The sequence below is a fragment of the Grampus griseus genome, assembly GCF_964374135.1.
Source record: "Grampus griseus genome assembly, chromosome: 12".
In the NCBI taxonomy this organism is placed as follows: domain Eukaryota; kingdom Metazoa; phylum Chordata; class Mammalia; order Artiodactyla; family Delphinidae; genus Grampus; species Grampus griseus.
In genome coordinates, this window is record NC_139006.1 from 88040192 (window position 1) to 88067142 (window position 26951).

A 26951-nucleotide genomic window follows, 5' to 3' on the forward strand; every position below is an offset into this window, starting at 1 on the left:
ATTTTTATCTACTCCCATAATTTTTGACTATTTAGTGCATGCACAATTATTGTAATACTGTTGTATTTTTAGTTTAAATCTATCATTTTATATTGTGCTTTTAATGTGACTTAACTATTCTATATTTTTCTACTTTCTTACCATTTTATTTATTATTTTTTATAATTCCACTTTTTTTCTAGTAGTTTGTAAGTTTTCTAAGCAGTTTCTGTTCTTTTAGTATTCTAGAAATTAAAAACATTCTTAATTTCTCAAAGTCTAAAGGTAATCATTTCCTTTGCATGTCACCTTAGAAGTGTTTAACTCCATTTACCCCTTCTGACTTAATCCATTTTTGTCATTTATTCTAATTGTACTTATTCTTAAACTCCAAGATATTACTGGGTTTTTTTGTTTTTTTAATTATTTATTATTTATGGCTGTGTTTGGGTCTTCGTTTCTGTGCAAGGGCTTTCTCCAGTTGTGGCGAGTGGGGGCCACTCTTCATCGCGGTGCACGGGCCTCTCACTGTCACGACCTCTCATTGCAGAACACAGGCTCCAGATGCGCAGGCTCAGTAGTTGTGGCTCACGGGCCCAGTTGCTCAGCGGCATGTGGGATCCTCCCAGACCAGGGCTCGAACCTGTGTCCCCTGCATTGGCAGGCAGACTCTCAACCACTGTGCCACCAGGGAAGCCCAATGTTACTGTTTTACACATTCCCTCTTTTAAAAAAAAAATATTTATTTATTTATTTTGGTTGTTCTGGGTCTTAGTTGTGGCACTCAGGATCTTCGTTGCGGCATGAGAGATCTTTAGTTGCGACATGCAGACTTCTTAGTTGCAGCATGCAGACACCCAGTTTGCAGCATGCATGTGGGATCCGGTTCCCCAACCAGGGACCGAACCTGGAACCCCTGCATGGGGAGCGCAGAGTCTTAACCACTGGACCGCCTGGGAAGTTCCTACAGATTCCCTCTTAATTTTGGTTTATCCATGTTTTGTTTTTCTTGTTGCATTTCACACCTTCCACGTAGAATAATTTTTCTTCTGTCAGAAATTTATTTTTTTAGTTTTTGTTTAGTGCTGGTCTTTGTTGGGAACTCTCTAGATTTTTGCTTGGCTTTTCTTCTTGAAAAATAGTTTCACCTGTGTATAGATTTCTAAGTTGTCATGATTATTTTACTCTCTTTTGGCTTCCATGGCTGCTGTCTACTAGCTGTCATTTAAGTCTTACTCCCCTGTGACCCTTCCAGCCTCTTTCAGATTTTCTCTCTGTTGTTGGTGTCCTGCTCTCTGATATAATATCTAGATGAATGTTTATTCTAGAATCTGTAGATAGGTTTCTTTCATTCATCCAAGAAAATTCTTAGTTTGTCTTTTTAAATACTGCCTTTGCCTATTTTGTCACCTCTCTTTCAAGGTTGGTTAGATATCCACACTGTACCCTTTGTTTCTCCTGTTTTTACTTTTGTATTTCCCACCTTTTTGTCTCTGTACTTTATTCTATTAATAAACAGTATTCCTAGTACCCTGTCTTTCAAGTCACTAATTTCATCTTTGGCTGTGTCTAATCAGCTATTAAACCAATCAGTTTCTTAATTTCAGTTATTGGTATTTTTTTAGTTCTAAAAATTTTATTCAGTTTCTATATCACATTGACTATTTCATTTTTCTATTTGCCTATTCCATGCAAGTATTCTTCTAATTGTTCTTGTGTATCCAGGTGTTTTATAGTTTGTGTCTGTCACGTGTAATATCTGATGCCTTTCGCAGTTTTGTTCTCTTGTATTTTTTCCTCGTGGCTCTTGTTCATGGTATGTTGTTTGGGTACTGTGTGGTGTTTGCTGTTGTGTTGTGCTGTGGTTTATTTGGGTTTTGTTTGTTTGCAATTATATTTAAAAAGCTAACTATAGGAATCATTTGAAATAAAAGATGAAAATATGTTTTTCCAACACAAATACCCTGCTTCTGAACTGTGTACTTGGAGGTACTGCCTGTCTTGGAACATCTTCATCCAAGTTCAAGGTTCACAGTTACTGAATTATTCAGGAAACGTGAGCCTGGCTCCATCTCCACGTGTAGGTGCCTTGGTCCAGGTTCTCTCTTAAGTTTGAGGGTTAGCCCTTCATGGCCCCCCACGTCATGGGAAGGAGGCCCTCTTGTTGGACCTCCACCTTTTGATGTTCCTGGTCTTTACTTTTGCTCCTTGCACAGGTGGACTATGGAAGAGCAAGTCCAAACTCCTGGGGAGGGCGTGTGCTCTCAGGGCAAAGGAGATTGTATGGTCGTCCCTGACCTCTCTGGTAGCTGATTTGGATTTAGTCCAGAAATTTCTCACTATCTACTCAGTTCTTTATTTCTTTTAAGAATTAAAAAAAAAATTATACAGTATTTCTTATTGTTTTCAGTGGGAACATTGGTTCAAATAAAATACCTCCCGTTACCCTAGGTCACAGAACTGTTTTGCAATTTTTCTTTTTTTTTGACTGTGCTGTGCAGCTTGTGGGATCTTAGTTCCCCACCCAGGGATTGAACCCAGGCCACGGCAGTGAAAGCGCCAAGTCCTAACCACTGGACCACTAGGGAATTCCCTGCAATATTTGTGTAAAGGAAGTTATACAAATTTGATTAACTTCCATGGCAGTACTTCCCAACCTAAAATTTTGAGGTCTCAAATATGATAAACCTTATTCTTGAGAATGCACCAAGCTTTCTTTTAACAACAAAATACAACTATATCATAGAAAACCTGGGAAATGAAGGCTTGTATAGTATTCTATACAATGAATGCTATCCATCAATAAAAAGGAATAAACTGTTGATCCATATGATAACTTGGACATAACATTCTTGAAGTTACAAAGTGTAATGGTGGAGAATACATCACTGGTTGCCATGGGTAGGGCTGGGACAGGTGTGACTCGAGGGGTAGGGGTAGGAGGATCCTTGCTATGATGGAAACGTCTGTGTCCTGGGGGAGATGGGTGGACAGGGTGGTGATGGGAATCTCTCCGTGGGACACAGAGCAGAGAGTGCGTGTAAAGCTGGCAGAGCTTGGATCAAGTCTGCATTTGAGTTAACCGTATTGTCGCATCAGGTCTGTGTTTGGGTAACATGCAGTGGTCGTGCAACATGTTACCTTCAGGGGAAGCAAGTGAAGAGCACACGGGACTCTGTCCTGTTTGCCACTTCTTGTGAATCTAAACTATTTCAAAGTTAGAAGTCATTAAAAAGCACCCTTGATCTAGGAGAGTGAGTATCTGTCTTAGAGGCAGACTGCAGGCTCTTGAATCAGGGGGTGTGAGTCTGCTTTCTTGCGTTGATGCCATGACAGCTCTGGCCGCGGGCAGGTCTCCCAGCCTCTGCACCTCAAGCGTTCTCACCTGTTTCTCCATGGGGCGAAGCTGTGTATAAAGCAGCGCGCCAGGCGCGTGACTCTGCTCTTGGTGCCTTTGTCCTGGCTCTTCTTACATTTCAGCTTCTTGTATCAATTGGTGTTGGCTTTTAATAGAATGCTGAGTACCTCTTTCATCTTATCAAATACATTTACTACCTCATTTGCCTTTTAACTAGACTATGGTGTTTCTTCATGAAAGAGCTACTGATGCAGTTTTTAGATGATGTGAGTGTAAGGCAAAGGGGGATAACCGACGTGCCGAACAGCCCCTGGGGAAGGACAGCCGCTGCTGTCTGGGTGTGGCTGGAACAGGGAGCCCGACGTGCCCTCGGGCTCTTGCCGCGCCTGTGGACTCTGCTTCCCTCTGGCCAGCACCCTCCTCACCTGGCTACACAGATGGCGTTGGAGGCCTCGGGCTCATGTTCTGCCTTCTTAATTACACTTGTGAAAAGCGAGTACTTCTCTCCAACCCGTTGAGGAAAACTCCCGAGAGGGGCACCAGCCTCCTGGTGCCACTGCTTGCCTGCATGCAGTGTGGACTGTCCAGGCCCAGCACGGGGGTGGCCGTACGCACTGGCCGGGCATGGCAGGCTCTGAGAGCGCGGGGCCACCTCCTGCCAGCCCCGGGGCCCCGCTGCGTGGGTTCGCCGTGGGCAGTGTTCCCTTTGGGACGAGAGCCGAGCTGAGCTGAACTTCTGCAGCCGGGGAGGCTCCTGACTTTCTGCCCCCGGCTTTCCCTCCATCAGCTTCGTTATTAAGATTCTGCTGGATCTGGCATGTTTGCCCTGTTTCCTTTTGCTATTCCTTCATCCTTTGACTTTTGGAGACATTTTAAGGTGTATCTGTTAAATTGCTTGTAATTAGTATATTGATTTATTTGTTTAGAAACTGAGAGACGTGCTATTTTTAATAGGAATATTTACCCTTTCACGTAATTGACACAGACTATTTGGCCTCACTTCTGCTGTGTGTATTTGTACTGTTGCTACACAGATGTTTTACATGCACACGTGCACATACAGCCCTGCAAGCCACCCCCGCCCCCGCGCCCCGCATGCGGCCTGAAACCACTGTGAATGCTGGGAGAATCCTGAATTCCTCTGTCTCCATTCACCCCAAGATTTGACCCTCTGATCAGTATTTGGTTGTTGTGGGACCTGAGAAGATGGACTGATTCTCCCTGAAGAACCTTCTGGGTTTGTGCCCGTCCTCCTGACGTGGGAGACGTGGTCTCAGAACTGCAGGACCCGTGCTTACCAAGCCCACGGCCTGTGCCACCTCCTTACTTGCCTCTGGCCTCCAGGCTTTCTTTGGTTCCGTCCACCTTGAACACTGAGGCTCAATTTATTTTTTGAAACACTACTTTATTTTGAATCCCCAGTCCACCCACGCCCACTCCAGAACTTGATGATGTGGTTTAGAATTTTGCTTCTACCGATTTCAACTACCTTCCATACTTAACTAGATTTTCTGTTCCTTGGGACCCAAGACTACATTTTGTTTATCCTCTTGTGTGTTGCAGTGGATACAAATCACAGGGGCAGTTAGCCTATTGGGGGGAATATCCGATCCGCCAGTGGCGAAACGTCCATGTCTTCTGAGCCCCGGAGCCTGGCTGACCCCCTGCCTTCCTAGGTGGCACCCACGTGCTGCCCACCCCCATGCTTTCCATTTCAGCTCTGCCTTTTCTGTGAAACCTTCTCTGGCTGTTCAGGGCCAGTGATCATCTGCTCCACCAGCATGACTCTCAGCCACCCGCTTTGATGCGCTATTGCTGACACGTGGCATTTTCCAGGTGCTGTTACCAAGGCTCCGAAGGGTCAAGTCTGTCATCAGCCCAGATCATGGAACTAGTACATTTGGGAATTAGGAATCCATACAAGTCATATGTAACATCATTCCTGTAAAATTCCATTAAGCCGTGCTTCCCCCCAGTGCGGCAGCTTCAGGGGACTTTAGGGGGTTGATGTGACAGGAGTGGGCTATCTGGAAAAAGGAACCTAGAGTCACTTCCAGTTTCTGGCTTGGGTGACGGGTAGATCACACCATTCACTGGTAGGAGAAGCGTCTCCTCCTTGAGCAAGAATAAATTTGCTCTTATTTTGTTTGGCACAGGATGGGGAGGAAGTGGGAAAACTAGCTCCATCGTGCATATATTCATTTAAAGGTATTTGTGGTAAATCTAAGGTCAGATACCCTGTAGGCAATAGAATATGCAGTCTGAAGCCTGGGAGAAAGGTTCAAACCAGTAACAGAATATTACCATCCCAGTGCATGGCCATGGGTGAATTCACCTAGTGAAAACATTTTGGAACCATCCCTTGCCATCGGTGGTGTCAAGAAAATTTTAAAGAATCACAGAATGAAAAATTTGGGGGGGAAATTCAGATAAAATAGCATCTGTGCTTTTTCCTTTAAATGACAATTTACAGGAAAAGGTTTTGATTACTTTAGATAAAACTTGTCATTTAAATGACTTTTGTTTTGCTCAGATTAGGATCCAAACATACGTCTCACTTCAGAGGAATGCGTGTGAATTATTTCAGGTAGATTCACTCCCTGCGGAGCCTGGTGTGAGCTGGGGCTGTTTCACCTGGTTCTGATAAATGCTGCAGGTTTAATTGTAACAAATTAAGTTGAAATGTAGCAGGCCTCATGGGGCGCCAGTGGGGTCGCACTGCCTGTTTTAGCAAAGTACACCTCACGTATTCAGGGTCCAGGTTGCCTCCTCAGACGCTTTTGCGGCTGTAAGATGAGACTGTTTGGAAAAGGCAATGCCACCATTAGGATGATCTTATGTCTAAAGTTAACCTCGTGCTTTCTCTGTAGTGTAACGCGGGTTCACACACGTTCCTCTCGGTGGCTCCCCTGAGCACCCTGGCCCATGAAGATGCTTTATTTCATTTTTCTTACTTTATAACAGTAGAGGTCACAACTGCCTCTGGTTCAGCTGACCATCTAAAATGGCAATGACTTTTCCACTTATTTGGAGTAGGTCTCTAGATAATTTCACAGTTGTAAATTAGCAACATAATTTAGCTTAAATATATATATGGTATCTATTACCTTATAATCTGTTACTGTAATACTCAAAATAGTAGGCTTAACATATATTTTTTTGTTCACAAATCATGTAACTATAAAGTACTAGTCGAATAGAGGTCTGGGTTTTTAAATTCCATTAAATTAGAACATTACTAAAAAGTAAGTTAAATATGGTGATGATAATTACTCTGTCAACTTGGTGTTTGAAGTTTGAGCTAGAAATTTTTTGCATTAAAAAGCAAATTATTGTACTAACTTTTTTTTTTTTTTTTTTGGCGGTACGCGGGCCTCTCACTGTTGTGGCCTCTCCCGTGGCGGAGCACAGGCTCCGGACGCGCAAGCTCAGCGGCCATGGCTCACGGGCCCAGCCGCTCCGCGGCATGTGGGATCTTCCCGGACCGGGGCACGAACCCATGTCCCCTGCATCGGCAGGCGGACTCTCGACCATTGCGCCACCAGGGAATCCCTGTACTAACATTTGATCAAGATGTACCGTGTGAATCAGAGTAAACTTAAGCTCTACTTCCTACCTGTATGGTATTATTGTCCTAGTTGAAGGTATTTTTCCTTTTAATAGTTTTTCACTTGTAAACCATGAACTTGCGTTCTGCAGTAGTTCTGCTTTATTTTTCTGAACGTGAAGGTTATCTCCATTCCCTTTTTCACTAGTAACTACTGCTTTGTACATTCCTTGAGGGGATTTAGGTTTGTAGTCGACCTAAACTATTCCAGTGGCATTGATTTGTGATGTAGTATTTCATGAAGTATTATATTCTTACAGTTCTGTACAGCAGTGGTTGTATTAGTAAACCCTCTCTGGCCCGGATCTCAGGAGCACGACCTGGAGGAACCTGAGAGATGCTCCTTTGGCTCCCGCTCAGCCCCATGCCCAGTGCAGACTGCAGGCTCTTGAGAAAGGCCCGTCCGGCTGCAGATAGGAACCCACTTGCCTTGAGATCCCTGAGGCAGGCTGATGTCTTCAAAAGTAATTCGACCAAAAGCTGCAAGGAGACCACAGCACACAGAGAAGAGCCCTGTCTTCCTGACTCCAAGGAGCCAGCTGGGCCGTCTTCACAGGGGTCACATGCCCCACCCAGACCTTGCCCCTGCTCTGTGCCCACCAGGCTCCTGCTCGTTCGTTGGCCATCTGGCCTGCGTGTTACCAAGTGACTCTGACTCTCACTTTATTCCCTGACTCCTGGAGACTCTGTCTTATGACCACACCCAAATCACAGATAAGTCCCTGTAAAATCCTTCTGTTTTTTCCTTAAATTTATTTATTTTATTTTTTATTTATTTATTTAATTTTTGGCTGCATTAGGTCTTTGTTGCTGCACATGGGCTTTCTCTAGTTGTAGCGAGCGGGGGCTACTCTTCGTTGCGGTGCACAGGCTTCTCATTGCCGTGGCTTCTCTTGTTGCAGAGCACAGGCTCTAGGCCTGTGGGCTTCAGTAGTTGTGGCTCATGGGCTCAGTAGTTGTGGCTCGCGGGCTCTAGAGCACAGGCTCAGTAGTTGTGGCGCATGGGCTTAGTTGTTTTGCGACACGTGGGATCTTCCCAGACCAGGGTTCAAACTCATGTCCCCTGCATTGGCAGGCGGATTCTTAACCACTGCGCCACCAGAGAAATCCTGTAAAATCCTTCTTTTTCTTCTTCGAACCTTCCTAGCACCCTGAACTCTTCCTGGGCGGCCGCTACTTAGTGCCTGTTGGCAGGACGCTCCCCAGTACTTTGCCAGCCTTTCCTCCTGGCTGGCCACCCCTCCGGGCGCCTCCCTACAGCTGATGGGAGACCCCTGGGGCTCACACAAGCCAGGTGCTGTGTGCAGGCGATGGCACGTCCTGGACCAGCGCCCCTGGGGCAGGGGAGGCCCAGGGACTGCGGTGCTCTCCCCGCAGGTCACCTTGCGCAGGCCGTGTCCTCACCCTCCTAGCAGGGTTCGGAAGAGCCGAGAGCTAGCGAGGGGCTGCTTTACAAGGTGTGTGTCGCTGTCAGTTAGAGATTTTCTTTCTGACGAGTACAGGTCTTATAATCTGTAAGATGTGAAGGTTATGGACAAATGAACTGTGATTCTTTTATTTGAATTTCTCTGACTCGCCTGCAGGCTTTCTTCGCTGACTGACTCCTGGAGATCGCCTTCCAAGTGTGTGTTTATTAATAGGCAGGTCGCAGGGTTGGACACAAGCAGCTTCACCACATGGAGTTGGTCCGTCTTGTCTGCTGCTTTCCTGGTAGAATTAAGTCAGGTGCAGACTTCCCGGTAGAACTTGAAGCCTATCTGAGTGGTCTTAGGTCTGATTGTTAATGAGGACGAACGAGGCCCGGCTGGTGATGTACAAAGGTATAATTCCTCTGTCCTTGTTCTACCTGGTGATAGTCTGGGGCTGAGTGACTCCTTGCTGACTAAAGGGCTTCACCAGCCTGCCTCGGAGGCGTGCAGAAGGGCTGCCGCTCACCCACCCACGTTTTCGTGTCCTACCTGCCGTAAAAGTGGCCGCCACCCACGCCCAGCGTCCTGCCTTGAGGGACAGTGGCACCCGCACCCCTGCGCCAGGTGTTTGGTTCCTTTACTGTGATTGGATATTTTCTTTACTGGCTCTCCAAATTCTAGCCTCTTGAACAAATGAAATTTTCTTACCTCTAAATCTAGGCCCTGTTTTCACCGTTGCTAAGGGGCCTCTCATTGTTGGTGGTTCTTACTTTTCGCCGAAACCCTGGGAGCCCTTCCTGGTTCATGGGCTGCTTCTGTGCTGGCTTCTTCCTGAGGGTATCTCAGCGTTAGCTTGGGCCGTGGCACATTTCCCCTTGCCAGCCCCTGTCGTTTCAGTGCAGTATTGTTCCACGTCCCTGGGTGTCTGCCTGCCTACGAGCACCCCCTGGATGTCTTGGATTTCCTGGGTTTCGTCGCCAGATTTCACTCTTTTTGCCACACTTATAGTTTGCATTTCATGCCTGTGCATTCTTTTAATCAAATGAAATAAAAATCTTGTGAATAAAAATATTCTGTGTAAAAAAAATTAGACACAGCTGAACATTTTTGACACACCTGGTATATAGAGAGAGCTGCTCTGGGAACAGCTAGCAAGCAGCCCTCCCCGCAGTGGTACGTTCTTAGCGCGTGTCCTTACAGGGAGCTCTTTAGAATTCCAGGCTTGGAAGGTCTCTATTCTAGTCCTGTGCTTTCAGGCAGGATTGCAACAAAACTGTCCAAGGTAGGATGGACCAGCATTTGTTTCAAGTTGCAATCTTACTATACAATTGTAACTTATGAAATTTCTAAGGTAAGTAAAAGGTCCAGAGTCTAGTGACAAATGCCCTTGTGTTTGCCATAGATTTAACATGTTCAGTCTTTGTTCAGATCCTTTTTCTTTTTAAGAAGGTAGATGTCATAAAGTCATGGACCTTCCCTCTCTCTGCTCCTGCCTTCCCCAGAGGTGATTTTTCTCCCGAAATTGGGGTGGGTCCTTTCTGTTCATGTTTTTATGAACATGCCTTGGTGCATATGGTGGGACCCGTGAACATTATAAAGTTTTGTGTATTTTTGAAACATTCATAAATATGATTGTATTAAGTGTATTTGTACCTCGGTTTGCTGTTGCCCCAATTTTAACTATACTGTTGCTGGGCGGCTTGGATGCTTTCATGATCAGTGCCGCACGGACAGCATCCTGGTACGTGCTGCTGGGCGCACGTCGGGGCTTCTCCCGGTGGGCCGATGGCTGGAAGAGGTGAGGCCGGGAACACTCCGGCCGGTCTTCATTTCACTGCGTGCTGCCAGGTCCTCTCTAAGTGGCTCCACTGTTACACTTCTACTTGCAGTTCATTAAAATACTTGTTTCCCCACATCCTCACTAATGTTTGCGGTTGTCAAGCTCTTCTGTTTTGTTTCACAGTTCTCTAATATCCTAAATATTCTGAACTCGTGTTTAGAATAACTTTGTGGTTATCCACGAAGATGATGGTGTGTGGTAGAGGCATCAAAGGAAAGAGGGCTTTTATTCACACCCTTGCTGGTTGGAAGCAGAAAAGGGGTGAGCAGTCTGGAGCCCCACATGGGACCCCAATGGACTGTCCACAGAACGTCTGCCCCCGTGGGAGATGGCGGTATCGCGAGGGTGTCCAGGGAACAGGTTTCAGACGTGGGGAGTTTGTGTATGTGGAATTTGGGTTTTGGAGAAAGGATCACGGGGAAAAGTTGGGTCAGAGAGTAACACGTAGACGTCTAAGGTGACGGGAGTGTGTGGGGAGACGCGAGGGGGACAGGCGTGTGCAGCACGACTCTGGATGCGGGCTGCCGGGGAATGCCGGTCGCGGTCTGGCTGGCTCCATGGGCTCCGCAGAAGGCTTGTCCCAGGGGTGCTGAGGCCAGAGGGCAGCGGACCCTGCACAGGGCAGAGCAGTCCCCGGGCGGAGCGCCTCAGCCGGTGTCCTGCAGGCCCTCCTCCTGGACCACCGGCCCACGTCCTGCACAACGGGGCTGCTTAAAAATGGGTCAACGAGAAAAACGAATTTCGACAAATCAGACACATATGTGTTTACGTTACGTTTTACATGAATTCATAGGAATGTGTGTTCATTCCCCGGTCTGTTCATGTAGAGCTCTGGCCCTTTTTTTAAGTATGTTTTGAAAATCTGCATTTTCCTCCTACAAAGAGGTATTTGTAGTGCATGGTTTATAATTTCCACTTTGGATTTCCTTATGGCGGAGGGAAAATGATTTTACAGGTCTGTCTGGTGAGAATTTTCCTGAAGATTTAAGTTCCATGTTTTTTGTCTCACTCACACCTTATTAAAAATATTTTTTTAAAACAATTCATCACTATCCAATCTTTCAAAACCATTCCATTTCACTGAAGTGGAAAAACATCTCTTGATTTCTGTTAATAATCCCATTTCATCAAATTATATAACATCAGTGTGTACACCTGGCATGGGTGGGCCACAGCGGCTCTTGGTTGGTGGAAGGAGATGGTCAGTGTTGTGTCGGAGGGCAGCTTACAGGTACTGGTGCCGTGGACATCAGTCACCCCAGCAGAACGATGCATGCCGGGCGGGTGCGGGACGGTCCACCGTAGGCGTAATTCGGGCCGTGGCTCAGCCTGCTCGGGAGTCGTGGCTCTGACCCTGAAGTCCAGGCTCCGTGAGGCGGGCTGGCCCCGCGCCCCACTCTCAGCCTTTCTGGTCCTCTGGTCTCAGGGCCTGGCCCAGGGGCTCGCACGCTCAGAGGGCCTTCCACCTGCCCGGTCCTCCCCGCGGAGCCTGTTCCCCTCCCACAGGGCGCTCATCACACTGGGGCCGCTACTTTGCTTTTGTAAAATGACGGGCCAGATATCCAGACCCGTTTCATATGTTGATTCCCAGGAAGGCCGGCGCCTTCCTTCCACATGGCGCTCTCCCCTTTGAGCCTGGATGGGGAGCTGCACTGCGTCCACCTTTCCCAGGTCCGGCCGCCGTCGCAAACCGGGCTGGAGGGCCGAGTAGGGGCACCTGCTTCACTGGCATCTGCTGACACGCTCTGGGCGTGGGAAAAGACGCCTGTTGACTCAAATGTCAACATGTTCATTTATCTTAAAGTCTGAAATCCAATATGATCTATTTATTCCATGTAAATTAAAGACAGTGCATTTAAGTAAATAAATTTATATGGAAAACCTGGACGTGAGGTGTTGGATCACACTAATGACTGCGATGGGTTTCCTTTGGCAGTTTGCGTGTGAACCTGGACATGGGCAAAGCCGCCTACGGGTGGATGATTATGAAAGATGAGAATATTCCCGGCACAGTGGTCCGGACCAGCACCATCCCGGAGGAGCTGGGGCGCCTGGTGTACCTGCTGACCGACAAGACAGGTACCGCTGTGCGCGCGTTCACCTCTGGAGGCATCTAGTGGCGGGGGGATCCTGGTGTGTCTGTGCCCACACACGTTTATGGTGTGTGTGTGTGTGTGTGTGTGTGTGTGTGTGCGCGCGCGCGTGCGCCTGCACGTGTTTGAGAAACAGAGTATTGAATTCATGGTTAGAATTCCCCAGACTCGGGACTTCTCTGGTGGCACAGTGGATAGGAATCTGCCTGCCAATGCAGGGCACACGGGTTCGAGCCCTGGTCCGGGAAGATCCCACATGCCGCGGAGCAACTAAGCCCATGCACCACAATTACTGAGCCTGCACTCTAGAGCCCGCGAGCCACAACTACTGAGCCCGCGTGCCACAACTACTGAAGTCCGCGGGCCTATAGCCCACGAGCCACAACTACTGAGCCTGCGTGCCACAACTGCTGAAGCTTGCACGCCTAGAGCCCGTGCTCCGCAACAAGAGAAGCCACCACAATGAGAAGCCCGCACACCGCAACGAAGAGTAGCCCCTGCTTGCCGCAACTAGAGAAAGCCTGTGCGCAGCAACAAAGACCCAAAAATTAATTAAATTAAATAAAAGAAACTCCCCAGACTCAGCCCTTGAAACTGGCCTCCAGCTAATCTTCATCTTCTAACATAAGAATATCATCAGAATTAGCAAAATGTGACATTCTTAGAGATTTAAAAGATATATTTCTGTATTTTGAACTTTCTACAGCCTTACAGTTGTGTTTTTGTTTTATTTAACTACCTGTATTAACACCTCTCTATTGGCTTCTTAAGAGCAAAAAGGGCTTGTTTATTATAGAATGATAGTTATGAGCTATTAGAAGAAAATAACAATAAGATATGTGAATTTGGTATTTTAACAGTGACATTCTCCTAAAGAGCTGCACCACAAATGATTTATCGCACCCTAAGTTTGCATGCTCCAAATTCTCTTTGTCCTTATTTCATTTTTTTCTTTCTTTCATCAGAGAATTCTTGTCAATCCATAACATACTAAGTAAAAGACAAATTGAATCCAGAACTATAACAAGAGCCATATCTAAGGGTTAAAATCCCTTTTTGATTTGTTGATTCATGGTGTAAAATCCTAGTAATTCTTAGCGAACCAGAAATAAAAGAATATTTATATAAACGGTAAAGAAAATATGTCTTGAATAAAATTAAAAACTTTATTTTTAATAAAATATTAGATGAGTCCTCACTATAGTCAGGAAGAAGAAAGACTAATCTGTGCCATGCTTTGATTTAACATTTGTTACTCCAGCCACTGCTGTGAGACAGGAGATAGAAGGTCCACAACCAAAAGAAGAAACATTTTTACAGATATAATGATCAACCAAGGAAATGAACTGCTAAAAATAAGCAATCAGTAAAGTGGCAGCTTACAAATTAAAATAACAATGGCAGTAAAAATAGCTCCCTTATGTGTAGAGTAGACTGAAGAAGAACGGTCCCATTCACGATAGCTCAAGTGCATGTAAAACATGTGGGCGTAAACTTGGGGATGAAGAAAGTGACCAGACCTGACAGAGAAGCGTAAAAGACTGGCATTAGTGGAGAGGTGTACTGTGTCCCGAATGTGAAAATTCAGTATTCTATAGCAGCCAGCCTTCATAAGGAATTTGTAAGTTTACTGCAGTTCAGTCAAAATCCAGTTGTTGGATCGTATTTGGTTTTCATTAGGACTTGTCTTGGTGGGACATTGAGGAATTGACCCGTAAGGTAATGCTCCATAAATCAAAATAACTCAGAAATAACAACTTGAGGGCCTCAGGGTCAAGAAGGTAGACAGAGGGCCTCCCTGGTGGCGCAGTGGTTGAGAGTCCGCCTGCCGATGCAGGGGACGCGGGTTCGTGCCCCGGTCCGGGAAGATCCCACATGCCGCGGAGCAGCTGGGCCCGTGAGCCATGGCCACTGAGCCTGCGCGTCCGGAGCCTGTGCTCCACAACAGTGAGAGGCCCGTGTACCGCAAAAAAAAAAAAAAAAAAAAAACAAGGTAGACAGAGAAAATGCCTTCCCAACTCACTGCACGGATGGGAAAAACTTTAAAGGATAAATCTCTAACGACACTAGAAACCAAGCAAAAGTGCCATTAGATGACCCAGAAATTGGAGTTCATTTGATGGAGAAGCAGGGACACAGCAAACCCAAACTCAAAATGGCTCGTGAAGAGACCTACAGAAATGTACGAAAACGTCTCCAGAACAGAGTCCTGGGGAGATACTGAATTCATAGCCGACTTGGATCTGCAGCGAGATACAGGGAGTCATGAGGCTGCCCATCAACAGGAGAGGACCGCCCCGAGCCCCTGGCTACAGCACCAGGCAGCCTGGCCTCTGTTGATACATACAGTCAGAAACCAGGAGCCACCAAGATGAGATCAGAGTCCAATTCAACCAGGAGAACTGTTCCCAAAGAAAACAAATTCAATGGCTTTTTCACACAGACACCAAGAAGAGCCATCAGGAAAATGTCTAGAATTGTAAGAGTTCAATTACATATATCAACTCGGTATTCAAAGTTAAACTGCATTTCTCTGTACCAGCAACAATTGGGACACTTAATTCTAGAGATGCCAATTAGAATAGCAACAAAAAAGTATAAAGTAATTAGAAATAAATTTTAACAAGAAATGGATAAGAACCATGCGGATGTATGTTTTTAAATTTTAAAAGACCTTTTACAGAGACCTAATTCAATGGGTGGACACCCTGTTCTCATGAGTAGGACACCTTAATGCAATGAACGTGTCATTCCTCCTGCATTAAAAATCTGACGTGTCTGCAGGTACAGGACGAATGGGGAGGTCCTACTCACTGTTGGTGGGAGCGGGACGTGGCACACTGCCTTGTAAAGCGGGTCTTGGGCATTTCGGCCCAGTGTCTGTTCCCTAAAGAAGCATCTGCACCAGGAGATGTACCAGGATGTTCACAGCGATGTTCTGGCCACAAGAACAAACGGTCGGATGTGACACAGAGAAAGTCACCACCAGGACAACGGCACACTGTGGCATGTCCTTACAAAACACACAGCAGTGACACGGAGTGCAGGCGTTTACCTCCGCATGGACGGGCGCCGCGGGGAAACGCTGAGCAGGGGAAAGGTTGGGGGCAGGGATGCCGGATGCAGCCCTGGGCTCATCCTCGGGCCTGGGCCCCACCAGCTGCCTTTCCTACCACCTTCCAGAGGCCTCCTGCGGGCACCTCCTGCACCATTCCTGAGCTTGTGGTCGTGCTTATCCGGGGGAAGCAGGTCTGGTCTGGACCAGAAGTCCTCTTGTGGACATTTTAAATCTGCCTGTAATGGTCCTAGAGTGATATTGACCTATTATTTCATCTTAATTTACAAACAGAAAGCACATGCCTGAGAACACACAGTAAACGCAAGGCTCTGTGTCTCTGGCTGTTTGATATCAGTAAGTAAAGGTTTTGTGACATTATTTGTCCTTAAAAGGCTAACTTTTATTTTGCATTTTAAACTATAATTGGTTTATTGTTCTGTAGCTCCTCCATTTTTCTTTGTTGAATTGGAGTTACTTTCAGGGTAAGGATAAGTGGTTTTTGCCCAGAGTCATAAAGACAAAGTCTCATTTTTCCCACATTTCACTCTGCTGCTTTTAAAAGGCAAGAACATCGCTTCTTAAGGTTTTAGCTTAATAAATAATCGTGGTTCCTGAGATTTTTTTTAAAAATCACAGAAAAATTATATAAAATTTATTAGAGAAAATATTTTGCATTTCATTTTCTAAAAGGCCTTTTTATGCTAGAAGTCATCTGTTCTGATGTTGAAGCCATGCAGAGGTGTTTTTAAATTTTTTGGTCTAGAATTTTTTTCAGGCCCTTTTCAGTAATCCCAAGGTGAACGCCATCTGTGGAGCACCTCCTGTCGGTGTCAGAGGCAGGGGAGGAAGGCAGTCTGCAAACATCTCAGTGGCCCAAGCGTCAGCCAAGAAGGTTAGGAATGAGCTGTTGGCAGGAGCCTTCCGTGGCTCCCGAAACTGTGAGGTGGTCCTTCGTGTGGCTGTAAATTGGGTTTGTGCTTCATCGATAAGCTTTCTGACGAGAAGCGTTCATCACAGTGTCTCTTATTTGCCACAGCAGAATAGAAAATGAAGTATCCCAGTAATTGCATTCTAGTTTCCTTCTCGTGGACAAGAAAGCGATGTGCTATAATTAGATTTGATTGGAGTGCACGTTTCCGGTAAGATCTGAAATTAATGATGTTGCTATAGTGACACATCTGCGGCCACCAGTGCGTGAAACATAAAGTAATTCATTCGACAGGAGTAGACATCTGTCAACTGCCAGGATGCAGAGCGTATTGACACTGACCAGAAATACTAGGCGTTATGTGCTCAATGCGCAAACGATGCTGAACCCGGAGGACAGATCGTTTGCGCTGAACCTGCCGGGAGGACCTCCACCTCCTCCCTGGCTACCACGACAATGCCATTGTTTGAGAACAATGCTGCCGAGGATTCATAAATTTTAAAACTTGACTCAGGTGCAGCCTATTAAAGCCATATATTAATTCCTTTGTTAGTTTTTATCTTCGTGTAGAACAAAGCCATTCCTGAAACACCCACGGAAACAACAGGTTTCCGGACGCATTTTAATTATAGCATCCATTACCCAACACGCCACGTTGTTTAGACTGGAATCACGTGTGAGTTTCATAGGACGGCATCATCGTGTTGGGGAAGCGCTGTTTCCATGGTTTCCAAGGGCACCAGAGCACGTGTGTGCCAATCAGTGCGCACACACGCAGCGGAGCGTGTGCTGATGTCCTTCGACCGGAGGACCACTGCGGCCTCTCCTGCCTAGTGGCCACGACTGGGACCTCACTTACGACGGGCGTGCACAGTCTCACTGATGCAGCTGTTTGCTGATGCAGGTGCCGGGATGTGAGGGAGTCTGACGTTTGGGGTGGTGGGCCAGTCGAGGTAGCACACACATACAGATGCCAGCCGTTCAGGGCTCGTGGTCTTTTGAGAAAGCCTCACATACAGCAAAGAGAATATGTGACTCCGCATCAAAGAATGTCGAATAATTTTTAAACGGATGCGTATTCTGCAGTCTGATAAATTAGTCACCACTTTTTAGAACTTTTGTTTCCATTCCTGCACCATAAGGTCTAAGCAACCGTGTGTCAATACAGCCATTGACCGTGTGTGCTTGTCACTTTGCTTGACCAGAATCTTTGCAGAAAGACCTGCCCGGTGCAGGTGGGCCACTGTCCCGCAGCCGCTCCTCTGCGGCCTGCAGAATATTGGTCTCAGGCCAGATCACAGCCCAGGAAGGTTTGACCAGAAAGCTTTGTGTCTGCTTCTCCGACGCCTCCTCTGCATGGCTGTGAGTCACATCTGTCGCCACCCGGAGAATGGTGCCCGCAGGACTTTTTCTTTGGAAACGGATTTTCTTTTTGCCTGCTTAGCTCATTGTAGCCCCAAAAACTGCTTTGTTAAAGAGCCACAGCTTTTTTTTTTTCCCCAGGAATCACAAACAAACCTTTTGTCACATTTTCTGTCCACAGGGAATCATGAAAATATTTAAGATAAGACTTGAAAAATCATTCTGCATTGCTGACTCTTTAGTAACCGGTAGAATCTTATACTTACCTGCTGTCAGGAGGGCACAGAAAGCCCGAGACTAGCACTGACCTTCCCGCTCAGCACTTTGCAGAGTCAGCTGCAGAGTAAAAACACCACTGAAATTTTAAAAATATTTTGATGATTCATCTTAATATGTTAAGTAATTACATGTGTCACATGAAGGACTGTCTGCATAAATATTACAGTTTCTTCAACCCAACAGGATGTGAGTACATCTACTCAAGTGGCAAAATAACTAACATTTTATTATTCATTTGATGAGGAGTGCTAGTCATTTGTTCAAATGTGTCAGTTCTAAGTCATCGAAAACATGATTTATTAGCAACTTAGATACTTTGGAAGATGCCACAGTCATCACTACACAGCGTTGGATTCAAGTGACAGGAGTGAGGCTGTGTCGCCCTTAGTGTTTGGTGTAGCTTCTGAGTTTCCAGTGTCTGGTCTCCGCACACCCCCGCCCAGCCCACATCGGCCAACTTCCCCATCCTCGCCTTCCCCGCCTCCCAGCCCTGGTAACCCCTAATTTCCTTTCTACCTCAATAGATCTGCCTGCTCTGGACATTTCACAGAAATGGAACCATACAATACGTGGCCTTTTCTGACCAGCTTCTTTCACTCAGCATAACATTTTCAAGGTTCATCCGTGTTGTAGCCTGTGTCAGTAATTGCTTCCTTTTCATTCCAGAGTAACATTCTGTTGCACAGATACACCACATTTTATTTATCGATTTATCAGTTGATGGACATTAGAGAGTTGTTTCTGTTTTCTTGTCTATGATGAGTGACACTGCTGTGAACATTCAAGGTCCCAGCCAAGGCAGTTAGGCAAGAAGAAGAAAAAGACATCCATGTTGTGCAGGAGAGCAGAACTATCTATTTGTGTGGGACACGGTCTTCGTGTAGACAATCCTAAGGAATCCCCTAAGAATCTACTAGAACAAGGTCAACAAACAGAAAAGAATTTTATTTCTATACACTAGCAATAAACTATCCAAAAAGAGAAGTAAAAAAACAATTCCATTGACAATAGCACCAAAAGATAAAATCAGTACTTCATAGTATTAAAATGGAAACAGTGTTTCCCAACTTGATCTGCAGACTCTACACAATCCCTATTAAAATCCCAGCTGCCTTCTTCGCAGAAATTGACAAGGTGATCTTAAAATTCATACGGAAATATAAGGGACCCAGTGTAGCTGAAACAGTGTTGGAAAAGGAACAGAGTTGGAGGACTCACCAGTTCCTCATTTCAAAATGTACTACAGAGCTACAGTGATCCAGACGCCATGGTGCTGCTGGGAGGGTAGGCATCAGGGCCGAGGGGACAGAAGTGAGAGTCTGGGAGAAAATCTAACACTTACAGTCAGTTGTTTTCAGCAGAGTGCCAAGGTACTTAATGGGGAAGAGTAGTCCTTTTAACAAACGGTGCTGGGAAAACTGCATATCCACACACCGTGTACAAAAGTTAGCTCCACATGGATCAGAGACATAAATGTAAGCACTAAAATGTCATCTTTTTAACTTGCTCAGTTTTCAGAAGCCATTCTGAATTTGTTTTCTATTTCATTCTCCCCAACTCCATTAAGCAACTGAATAAAGGACTGTCAGGTACCTACTCAAACAGAAAGCTTTTAAACATAACCCAGAAGGAGAAAGCAATAGTTCAAACCTGGGCTTCAGTTACCTTTTAAATTATTTTAAACTATACGTGTAAGTGCAACAATATATTCAGCATGTTAGCGTCTGCTCGCATGTGTCTGTGGTGGCTCTCCGCCTGCCCTGTTTCCAGGGGATCTTCGTCCGTACGTGGAATTACTCTCGCGATTTCTCTGACTGGTAGGAAGTAACAAGCCAGGTGACGCAGCACAGTCGACGCTGGAGCCTTAGCGCTTGCAGTACAGCTAATCAAGGTGTTAAAGCAGCAGCCACTCTACAGCCCCAGATTCCCCGCCTAGAAGTCGTCTGTGAATGGAGCGACTGGAACCACATGCCTTTGGCTGTGGAAAATACCTGTCACTCGCGTGGCTGCAGCATTCGGGAGTGTCAGATTTTTGTCTTCAGTGACCTCTGGGGATCTGATTCAGGTGCATGCCACTTTAAACCCAGGACGGATTTACGGGCCTGGGGACTGACCACCTGCGGGGGGCGGCGGGGAGGTGTCGTGCCCCTGATAGAGAACCGCCCCCCTCCGTCCACCCCGCGTGCGTAGTGGGCTCCAGAGCCATCTCTGCAGCCTCTGTCCAGCGCCGTCACAGCAAATCCCGGGCCTAGAGGAAACGCGTGAATCAGCCCCAGGGCCAACAAGCCACTAAGTGCAGACTGTGGGGAACTGAGGCCCTCGGGGAGTTTCTGAGGACAGAGCTGGGGGTCAGGCTTGGGAGACCTCACCAGGTCCATATTCAAACCACAGTATAAAAGCCCGACACACAGGAGACAAGACAGCTGGGAGTCAGGACCGGCCTGCCGTGTGATGTTGAGAGGTTAGGGTCATTTCTGGTGTGATGGCGTTGGGGTTGTGTTTATTTTAAGAGCTCTGCTTTTATTCGTAACACGGACGTGCTCGTGGATGAGGTGGTATGTTTCTGATTGGCTCCAGCTGTGACGGGGCAGTGGCTGGGGCCCTCGGGGACCCTTGTGGAAGGGATGATGGTGCCGGGCCTGTCGTGACGCTGCTCTGTCCACTTGTGTGTGTGCGGTGCTCCCGTCAACAAGTGCAGAAGGTGGGAAGGAAGATAACATTCCTGACCTCCAGTCCCTGGCATTCCATGTTCCTCAAACTTGTAGTTGAAATTTCCTGCGCGTTTTGCTTTACTCCGGCTGTCGGTGTGCACTTGCACACACACAGAAGAAAGGGAGTGTCCAGGGTGCGTTTCCACGTGTTTCCAGGAAGGAGGGGTGGTCGACAGGGAGGCCTCCACATCCACGTTTTTCACTGCGAATCAGCTCCCCTACTCAGTAGAGCAGCAGGCACGCCTTGGCTGCTGGAGTAGAACTGGCCCATAATCACATTTGTAACTGTCAGGTCATTCACTTCGGCGGGAGAACCTTTTGTTTTCAATTCCTCCAGGAGAGCTGTGTGAATATTAACATCAGATTAAAAGCTTCATCTCAGAAACTTTGTGAAGTTTTTCCTGTTCCTCCTTGGCCCCCGTGTGTACCTGTAATCGTTCAGACGGAAGAGAGAAACAGAAAGAAACGGCTCGCTCTCGGGTCGGCAAGTGGGAGGAAGGTCTCTGGTAAGAGCGCAGACTGCGGAGAAGAAGTGTAACGTGTGTTCGTTCTTTCAACTAGAATGTGTCTTATGGAAAAGCACATTTACCTTACTTTTTGCCATCATTTCAGTGATATCCCTACTAGCTGTTATTTTTTAAACTGGGGAACGATAATTACATAGCGATCCTCTAGCGTTTCTTGTAGCCAGAGCCCAGGCATGTCCCCTGGCGGCTTCCGCTGCAGGAAGTACGCAGCTCAGGAGCGGTCCCTGCGCTCGGCCGCCAGGTCCTGGCCGCACACATGCGGTCCCACAGCCCGGCCGTTCCTTCCAGCGCTGCTGTGAGAGTCAGGGAAGATCACTGTGAAAGTAGCTGCTGCCGTTTACTGTGTGCGTGCTGGGTCAGGGGTAGATGTCCAAGGTGAGCGTGTGGCACGCTCCAGCTGGAGGGCCCAGCCACTCGGCAGGCCGGGCGGCGTGTCCCAGGAGGGGGCCTCGCGGGCGTCACACGAGCAGTAGCGTGCGTCGCCGAGTCCGCTCACACGATCGCTGACACGCACAGCGTTATTCCTCCCAAACACCTCTCGCTTCCTCAAGTGGGTTTCACGGTGTGAGATAGAAGGTTCGTTCTGTGCACCTCTGTCGTGAATTTTCTTCCAAAAGTTGTAGTTGTGGTATGATGAATACGAGATCGTTCACGTTATGTAAGTGTGTTTCGCTTTAATGTTGTGATTATTTTTCTTGACAGTTTTCACTCCCACCCAGACCTCGGCACACGCCAGCCGCCCTGCACCTCGTCACCAGCACGGGGACCAGTCCCTCTCACGCGGCCAGGTGTCCAGCACGAAACCAGAACCCAGAGGCACGACATGCGTCGTGATCTTGGGGATCGGGCACATCCGTGCTCCGCTTTCCCTCAGCTCCCCCGCCAGCCCCTCGCCTGCGTCCTCGCCGTCCTCGTGGGCGGCTGCATGGGTGCCTTCCTGCAGCCCCTCTTCCTGGCCGTCAGGTTCCCCTCAGCCTTTGTGTCTCAGGCACTTTATATGCTTATTTATTCTTCGCCATATCCATGCGGGACCGATGGTAATTTCTCTGGTTTGCAGACAGGCACTGAGGCCTGAGAGCTTAAAGCATCTCCGTGAGGCCCACCAAAACCCAGCATGGAGTGAGGCCTCATGAGGGTTCTTTAGCCCAACGAATGACTGAATTCCAAGTTCACTAGAGACGTGTGGGGATGTGAGAGCTGCTGGTGTGTCTGGAGAATGGCGGCCATGTTCCAAGGCCGGGTGAACTGTGGCCTGTTTATCTAGGGTCTTTCTTACCTGTACGAGGTGGTTTTAAAAACCTAGAGAAATAACAGTTCATTCTTGGTGGGAGCTGTACAGGTGTTTGTTGTAATGTTCTTTAACTTTGCTGCACAGATTAAGTTATTAGTAATAAAAAGTCAGGTTAAAAGAAGTGTCGTTAACCACAGTCCTGTTTATAAACTGTTTAGCGTGTGCGCCTACTTACCATCCCCACCGTAAGCTACTGCCTCACGTTCAAGGTATATCAGAGAAAAAAAGTCTATATGAAATTCTTCAGTTATGTCAGTTAATCTGATACGTAAACTATTTTTAATTTAAATAATGTATTTGATCATTTCTCAGAGAACTGTCCATTTGGGCGCATGTAATAGAGGTAAACTTCATACTTACTCTAATAGGAATCAGTGTAAAATTTCATTATCTTTTGACCATAGGTCAAAATGATAGAACTGTTGTTTTCATATCAAATCTTTGAAATAAAGCATTTATAGAACTTCCTTATTTCATTTGGAGGCTGAATTGTTGCTAACTATATTATTTAATATACCCTAGTATTTAAGTTAGTTATTCTTTATTTAATTAGGATGGCATAACCAGCAAAAACCCTTTAAACTGCACTTCTCATGTAATTTTGATTCTGTTAATCAAAGAACCGTAGGAGCCATTTATTAAAGGGGCTACATAGAATTTTGTAAAAGGCAGAATTTATGAAACTGACAAGCATCCCTGACAGTAGCTGCTCTTTGGAATTTATGAAACCCTGGATAATATGTTATATACACTCTTTAGGGAGTGTTTGCTAAAACAATCTCTAAATAGTCATTGTAAATTATAGATTTTCCCTTTATTTTAAAATAACCTCTGAGTGCTGGGGGGTGTCCTGTCAAATGAGCTGTTTTGCTTTGAACACTAGTCCTAAGTAATGGGCGCGGAGTCACAGGTAGATATGAAATCAGTTTGTATTATATTTTCAACATTGTGTGGGCCAAAGAAAACAAAAATTAGTTACTGTGGTGTCTCATAGACACGTAAAAGGTCCGACTTTTACTGTGACCGCGTGGCTCTCTGTTCATATTCACACCCTTAACTACGTCAGTGCCCGTGGGTGACCCTTCTCTGTGCTTTGAAACAAGTGCAGAAATCCCGGGGACAGGGTTGGGGGGGACAGCTCGTAGCACGCGGTGCCGGGGTTTACAGGGAGTTCTCCCTGCACCACAGCGTGTGGCTCTCCTTCTGTAAAACCAGAGCAGCCGAGGCTGTGTGCGCGTATGCTTTCATATTAAGTGCTGGATGCACGGTGTTTAGGGTCTCCTGTCAGGGTCACAAGATCAATAACACTGGGAACTTATGCGCCACTTTTTTTTTTTTTTTTTGGCGGTACGCGGGCCCCTCACGGTTGTGGCCTCTCCCGCTGCGGAGCACAGGCTCTGGACGCGCAGGCTCAGCGGCCATGGCTCACGGGCCCAGCCGCTCCGCGGCATGTGGGATCTTCCTGGACCGGGGCACGAACCCGCGTCCCCTGCATCGGCAGGCAGACTCTCAGCCACTGTGCCACCAGGGAAGCCCTTATGTGCCACTTTTAATGGAAGTTCACCAAGTTTTTGAAATACACGGCATTACCTCTGCTGCCCCTCTGTTCATTGCTGTTACTTCACTGCATTTGGTTGTGTATCTTTTGAATGGAAGCTGAAACCTAAAACTGACCTGCCCGGGTTGGTGGGCAGTGCCAGGGCAGATGCAGAGGGCCCGCACCGGGGCTCACAGGCTAGAGACCAGCTGGAGAGAAAACGCCTCTCCTTCCTCACCTCCTCTCCGTACGACACACGTGGATGCCAAGGCCTAAATGCATTGTTTCTGTTCAACGAAAAATACTTAATTTTTCGAAATAGACTTAATTTGAAACGGACCGACGCACTGGTCTCTCAGGCAGCGTTCTAGGGTGTAGTTACAAAGAGAGTGACTCAGAACTGGAAGACAGAGTCCAGACCTTCTCCACAGAACCAGAACGCTTGCCGTTACTAAAAGTTACTGAAAGGGGAACCTGACGTTCCAGGAAGAAAGCTCTGGTCCTCACTAGTGAAATGAAAGCATAGTGCAGGTGACGCTGGAGGACACTTTGTGTGGCCGAGCAGCGTGTTCACAGGTGCAGAGCGCATCCAGCCCTGGGCGTGGGGCGTGTGGGGTGCGGCCTCGATCTGCCTGATGGGCCACCCGAGTTGACGGTGTCCTTGCTGCTTCTGTCCTAGGAACCCTCACCCGGAACGAGATGGTATTTAAGCGGCTGCATCTGGGCACCGTGTCTTACGGGACGGACACGATGGATGAGATCCAGAACCAGCTCATGAATTCCTACTCACAGGTGAGCCGGTTCAGTCCTGCAGGGGATCTTCTGGCAAAAGTACCCGGTGCTGCTGAGTGACACGGAGCCTGTTACCTGCTTGACCTGCAGCGTGGCACCTTCTCTGATGATGCTGAGGCATTACTCATCATTCGTTTATAAATCAAGAAACAGATTTTGGACTAATTTTAAATTAAAATTTCTATATGGTGTAACCGTAGGCTTAACGACCTTAAATCGTTTATTCTTATTAAATTTTCTTAGTGGATTATTTGTATAAATCACTCAGTAAGCATAGTATTTTTAAGAGTATCGAGTGGAATCCTGCGTCAGATATGTTTCTTAACAATCCCTCTGTTTTTCCTCATAATTAATAAGGCTTTCTCATATTTTTTAAAGGTACATATTTTTAACCTTTCCAGTAAACAAAAGTAGGAACCGTAATTTTTCTGCCCTTCAACTTCCAGGATGATCAGCGCGCAGCCGGTCCTGTTTCATCGTAGCCATTGTCCTTCAGATTGTTATTTTGAGGTGAAACTTGAGTATAATATCACATTAGTTCATCTGTAAACATGTAGTCCGTCTCTCTCATCGATAAGGACAGGGGTTTTTTGTTGTTGTTTTTTTTTGTTTTTTTAAGACAAAAGCTCAATCTTGTCTTTTTCACCGGAGCTTCGACAGGAAGAGGAATTGTTTCTTTCACGTGAGGGCGCAGCCTGGTGGTTACAGCATCCGTTCTCTGCCAGGGCGTCTGGGCTGGGATCCTCCCAACTTTTCAGGCTCCCGACGTTAGGTGTGTCAGGTCCGCTGGGTGCCCAGGTCAGGCGAAGTCCATGGAGCGGTGAGGACATAAGCCACCCTTCCAGTTTATTTTCGGCTGTGTGGTTTCCACGGCCCTTTCCCAAGTAGGGCTTGTGTTTCAGTCACTGGGTTTCTTCTTACCCATTGTATAACTTGCAGTCACTGATTCGGTGTCATCAAACCCAGCCATCCCAGGGCATCGATTCAGGACCACTTCCTGAGGCCTTTTCTCTCCTGAGAAGCTGAGCGAGGTGTGTGGGGTTGGCACGCACAGAGCACTCACGGGCTGTGATGTCTCCCTGCTGCCACCAGGCTCCCTGGGCTGCACCAGCGCCCTCACCTGCCGAGGCCGGCAGGTTCTTGTTTGCAGGCCTTTGTTTCCCACTTGATTTCACGAAGACTGGACTGAATTACCCTTGCCCTCTGCACTTCTTCCTTGTATGCTGTCAGCTTTATATTCAGTTTTGTGAAAACCGTCTCTTTTTTCTGTAATGTGCACCAGTCTGGCATGTACTTTACCTTTGAGATGCTGTCAAATGAAAACAATCTTATATGAGTATGTATTTATTATATGTGTGGTCATACGTGCCCAGAAGCACACATACGTGCATGAACACTTAAAACCAAGCATTTTATTAATTTGGATGTCATTCGTTTTAATACAGAGTGTTTTGTAACCTAGAATATTTATTAATAGAATACTTTAAAGGGGAAGGAATACGACTTCCCTTCTTGTAATCTATGTCTAGATTAAATAGTACCAGGTAACATCTGTTTTAAAAAATATGAATTTATATTACCCATGAATATGATTTTAGTAATTCCAAATAAGTTATTTTACTAGAAAAAAACATTAAAAGCAGAAAAGATGAGTCATATAAATACAGCGAATATAACTCCCTCTAAGAATTTAAAAATCTTTTTACCAAAAGCTGTGTGTTGGTTAGCTAGGCAGACAGTCCTTTCACGCGAAACTGATTTTATTCCTTACGGTTCATGTTTAAGATGATAATTGTCTGCTAGGTCCACAGTAACGTAACACAGATCTTGTGTAACCCGATCATGTTTACCCACTGGAAGCATTTGGTGATGAGGACATGGTCGTGAGTGGAATTTGTGTGGAGTGAAACAATACAGCCGTCAGTAAACACGGCACATTCAGCAGGAAGAGGCCGCTGCATTGCTCGGCTGCGCTAGCGGCGGGGCAGGCAGGACGCAGGCGTGGGTCGGAGGCGCGGGCTGGAAGGGGCACCAGCTGAGCAGAGGAGCTGCCCCTCATTAGCCGGCACTGTGATTTGATGGGCTCTGCACAGCTGCCCAGAAGCAGGGGCCTAGCTTTCTAAGGGTTGTCGGGAGCTCCCCTGAGGTCTGAAGTGTCTGATGGGCCTTGGGGTTGGGGT

At 46.7% G+C, this 26951-nt stretch overlaps 1 protein-coding gene across 4 annotated transcripts in view; it reads left to right on the forward strand.

The window, feature by feature from the left end:
- ATP9B (ATPase phospholipid transporting 9B (putative)) overlaps positions 1 to 26951 on the forward strand; it is a 217414-nt gene that overhangs the window by 145818 nt on the left and 44645 nt on the right. For all 4 annotated transcript variants that reach the window (XR_014297509.1, XM_082667371.1, XM_082667370.1 and 1 more), the window contains 2 exons: positions 12130 to 12272; positions 24659 to 24771. Coding sequence is in view for 3 of the 4 variants with exons in the window: in XM_082667371.1 (XP_082523497.1) it covers positions 12130 to 12272; positions 24659 to 24771 (256 nt within the window). In the remaining variant the exon portion in view is untranslated. The remainder of the gene's footprint in view (positions 1 to 12129; positions 12273 to 24658; positions 24772 to 26951) is intronic.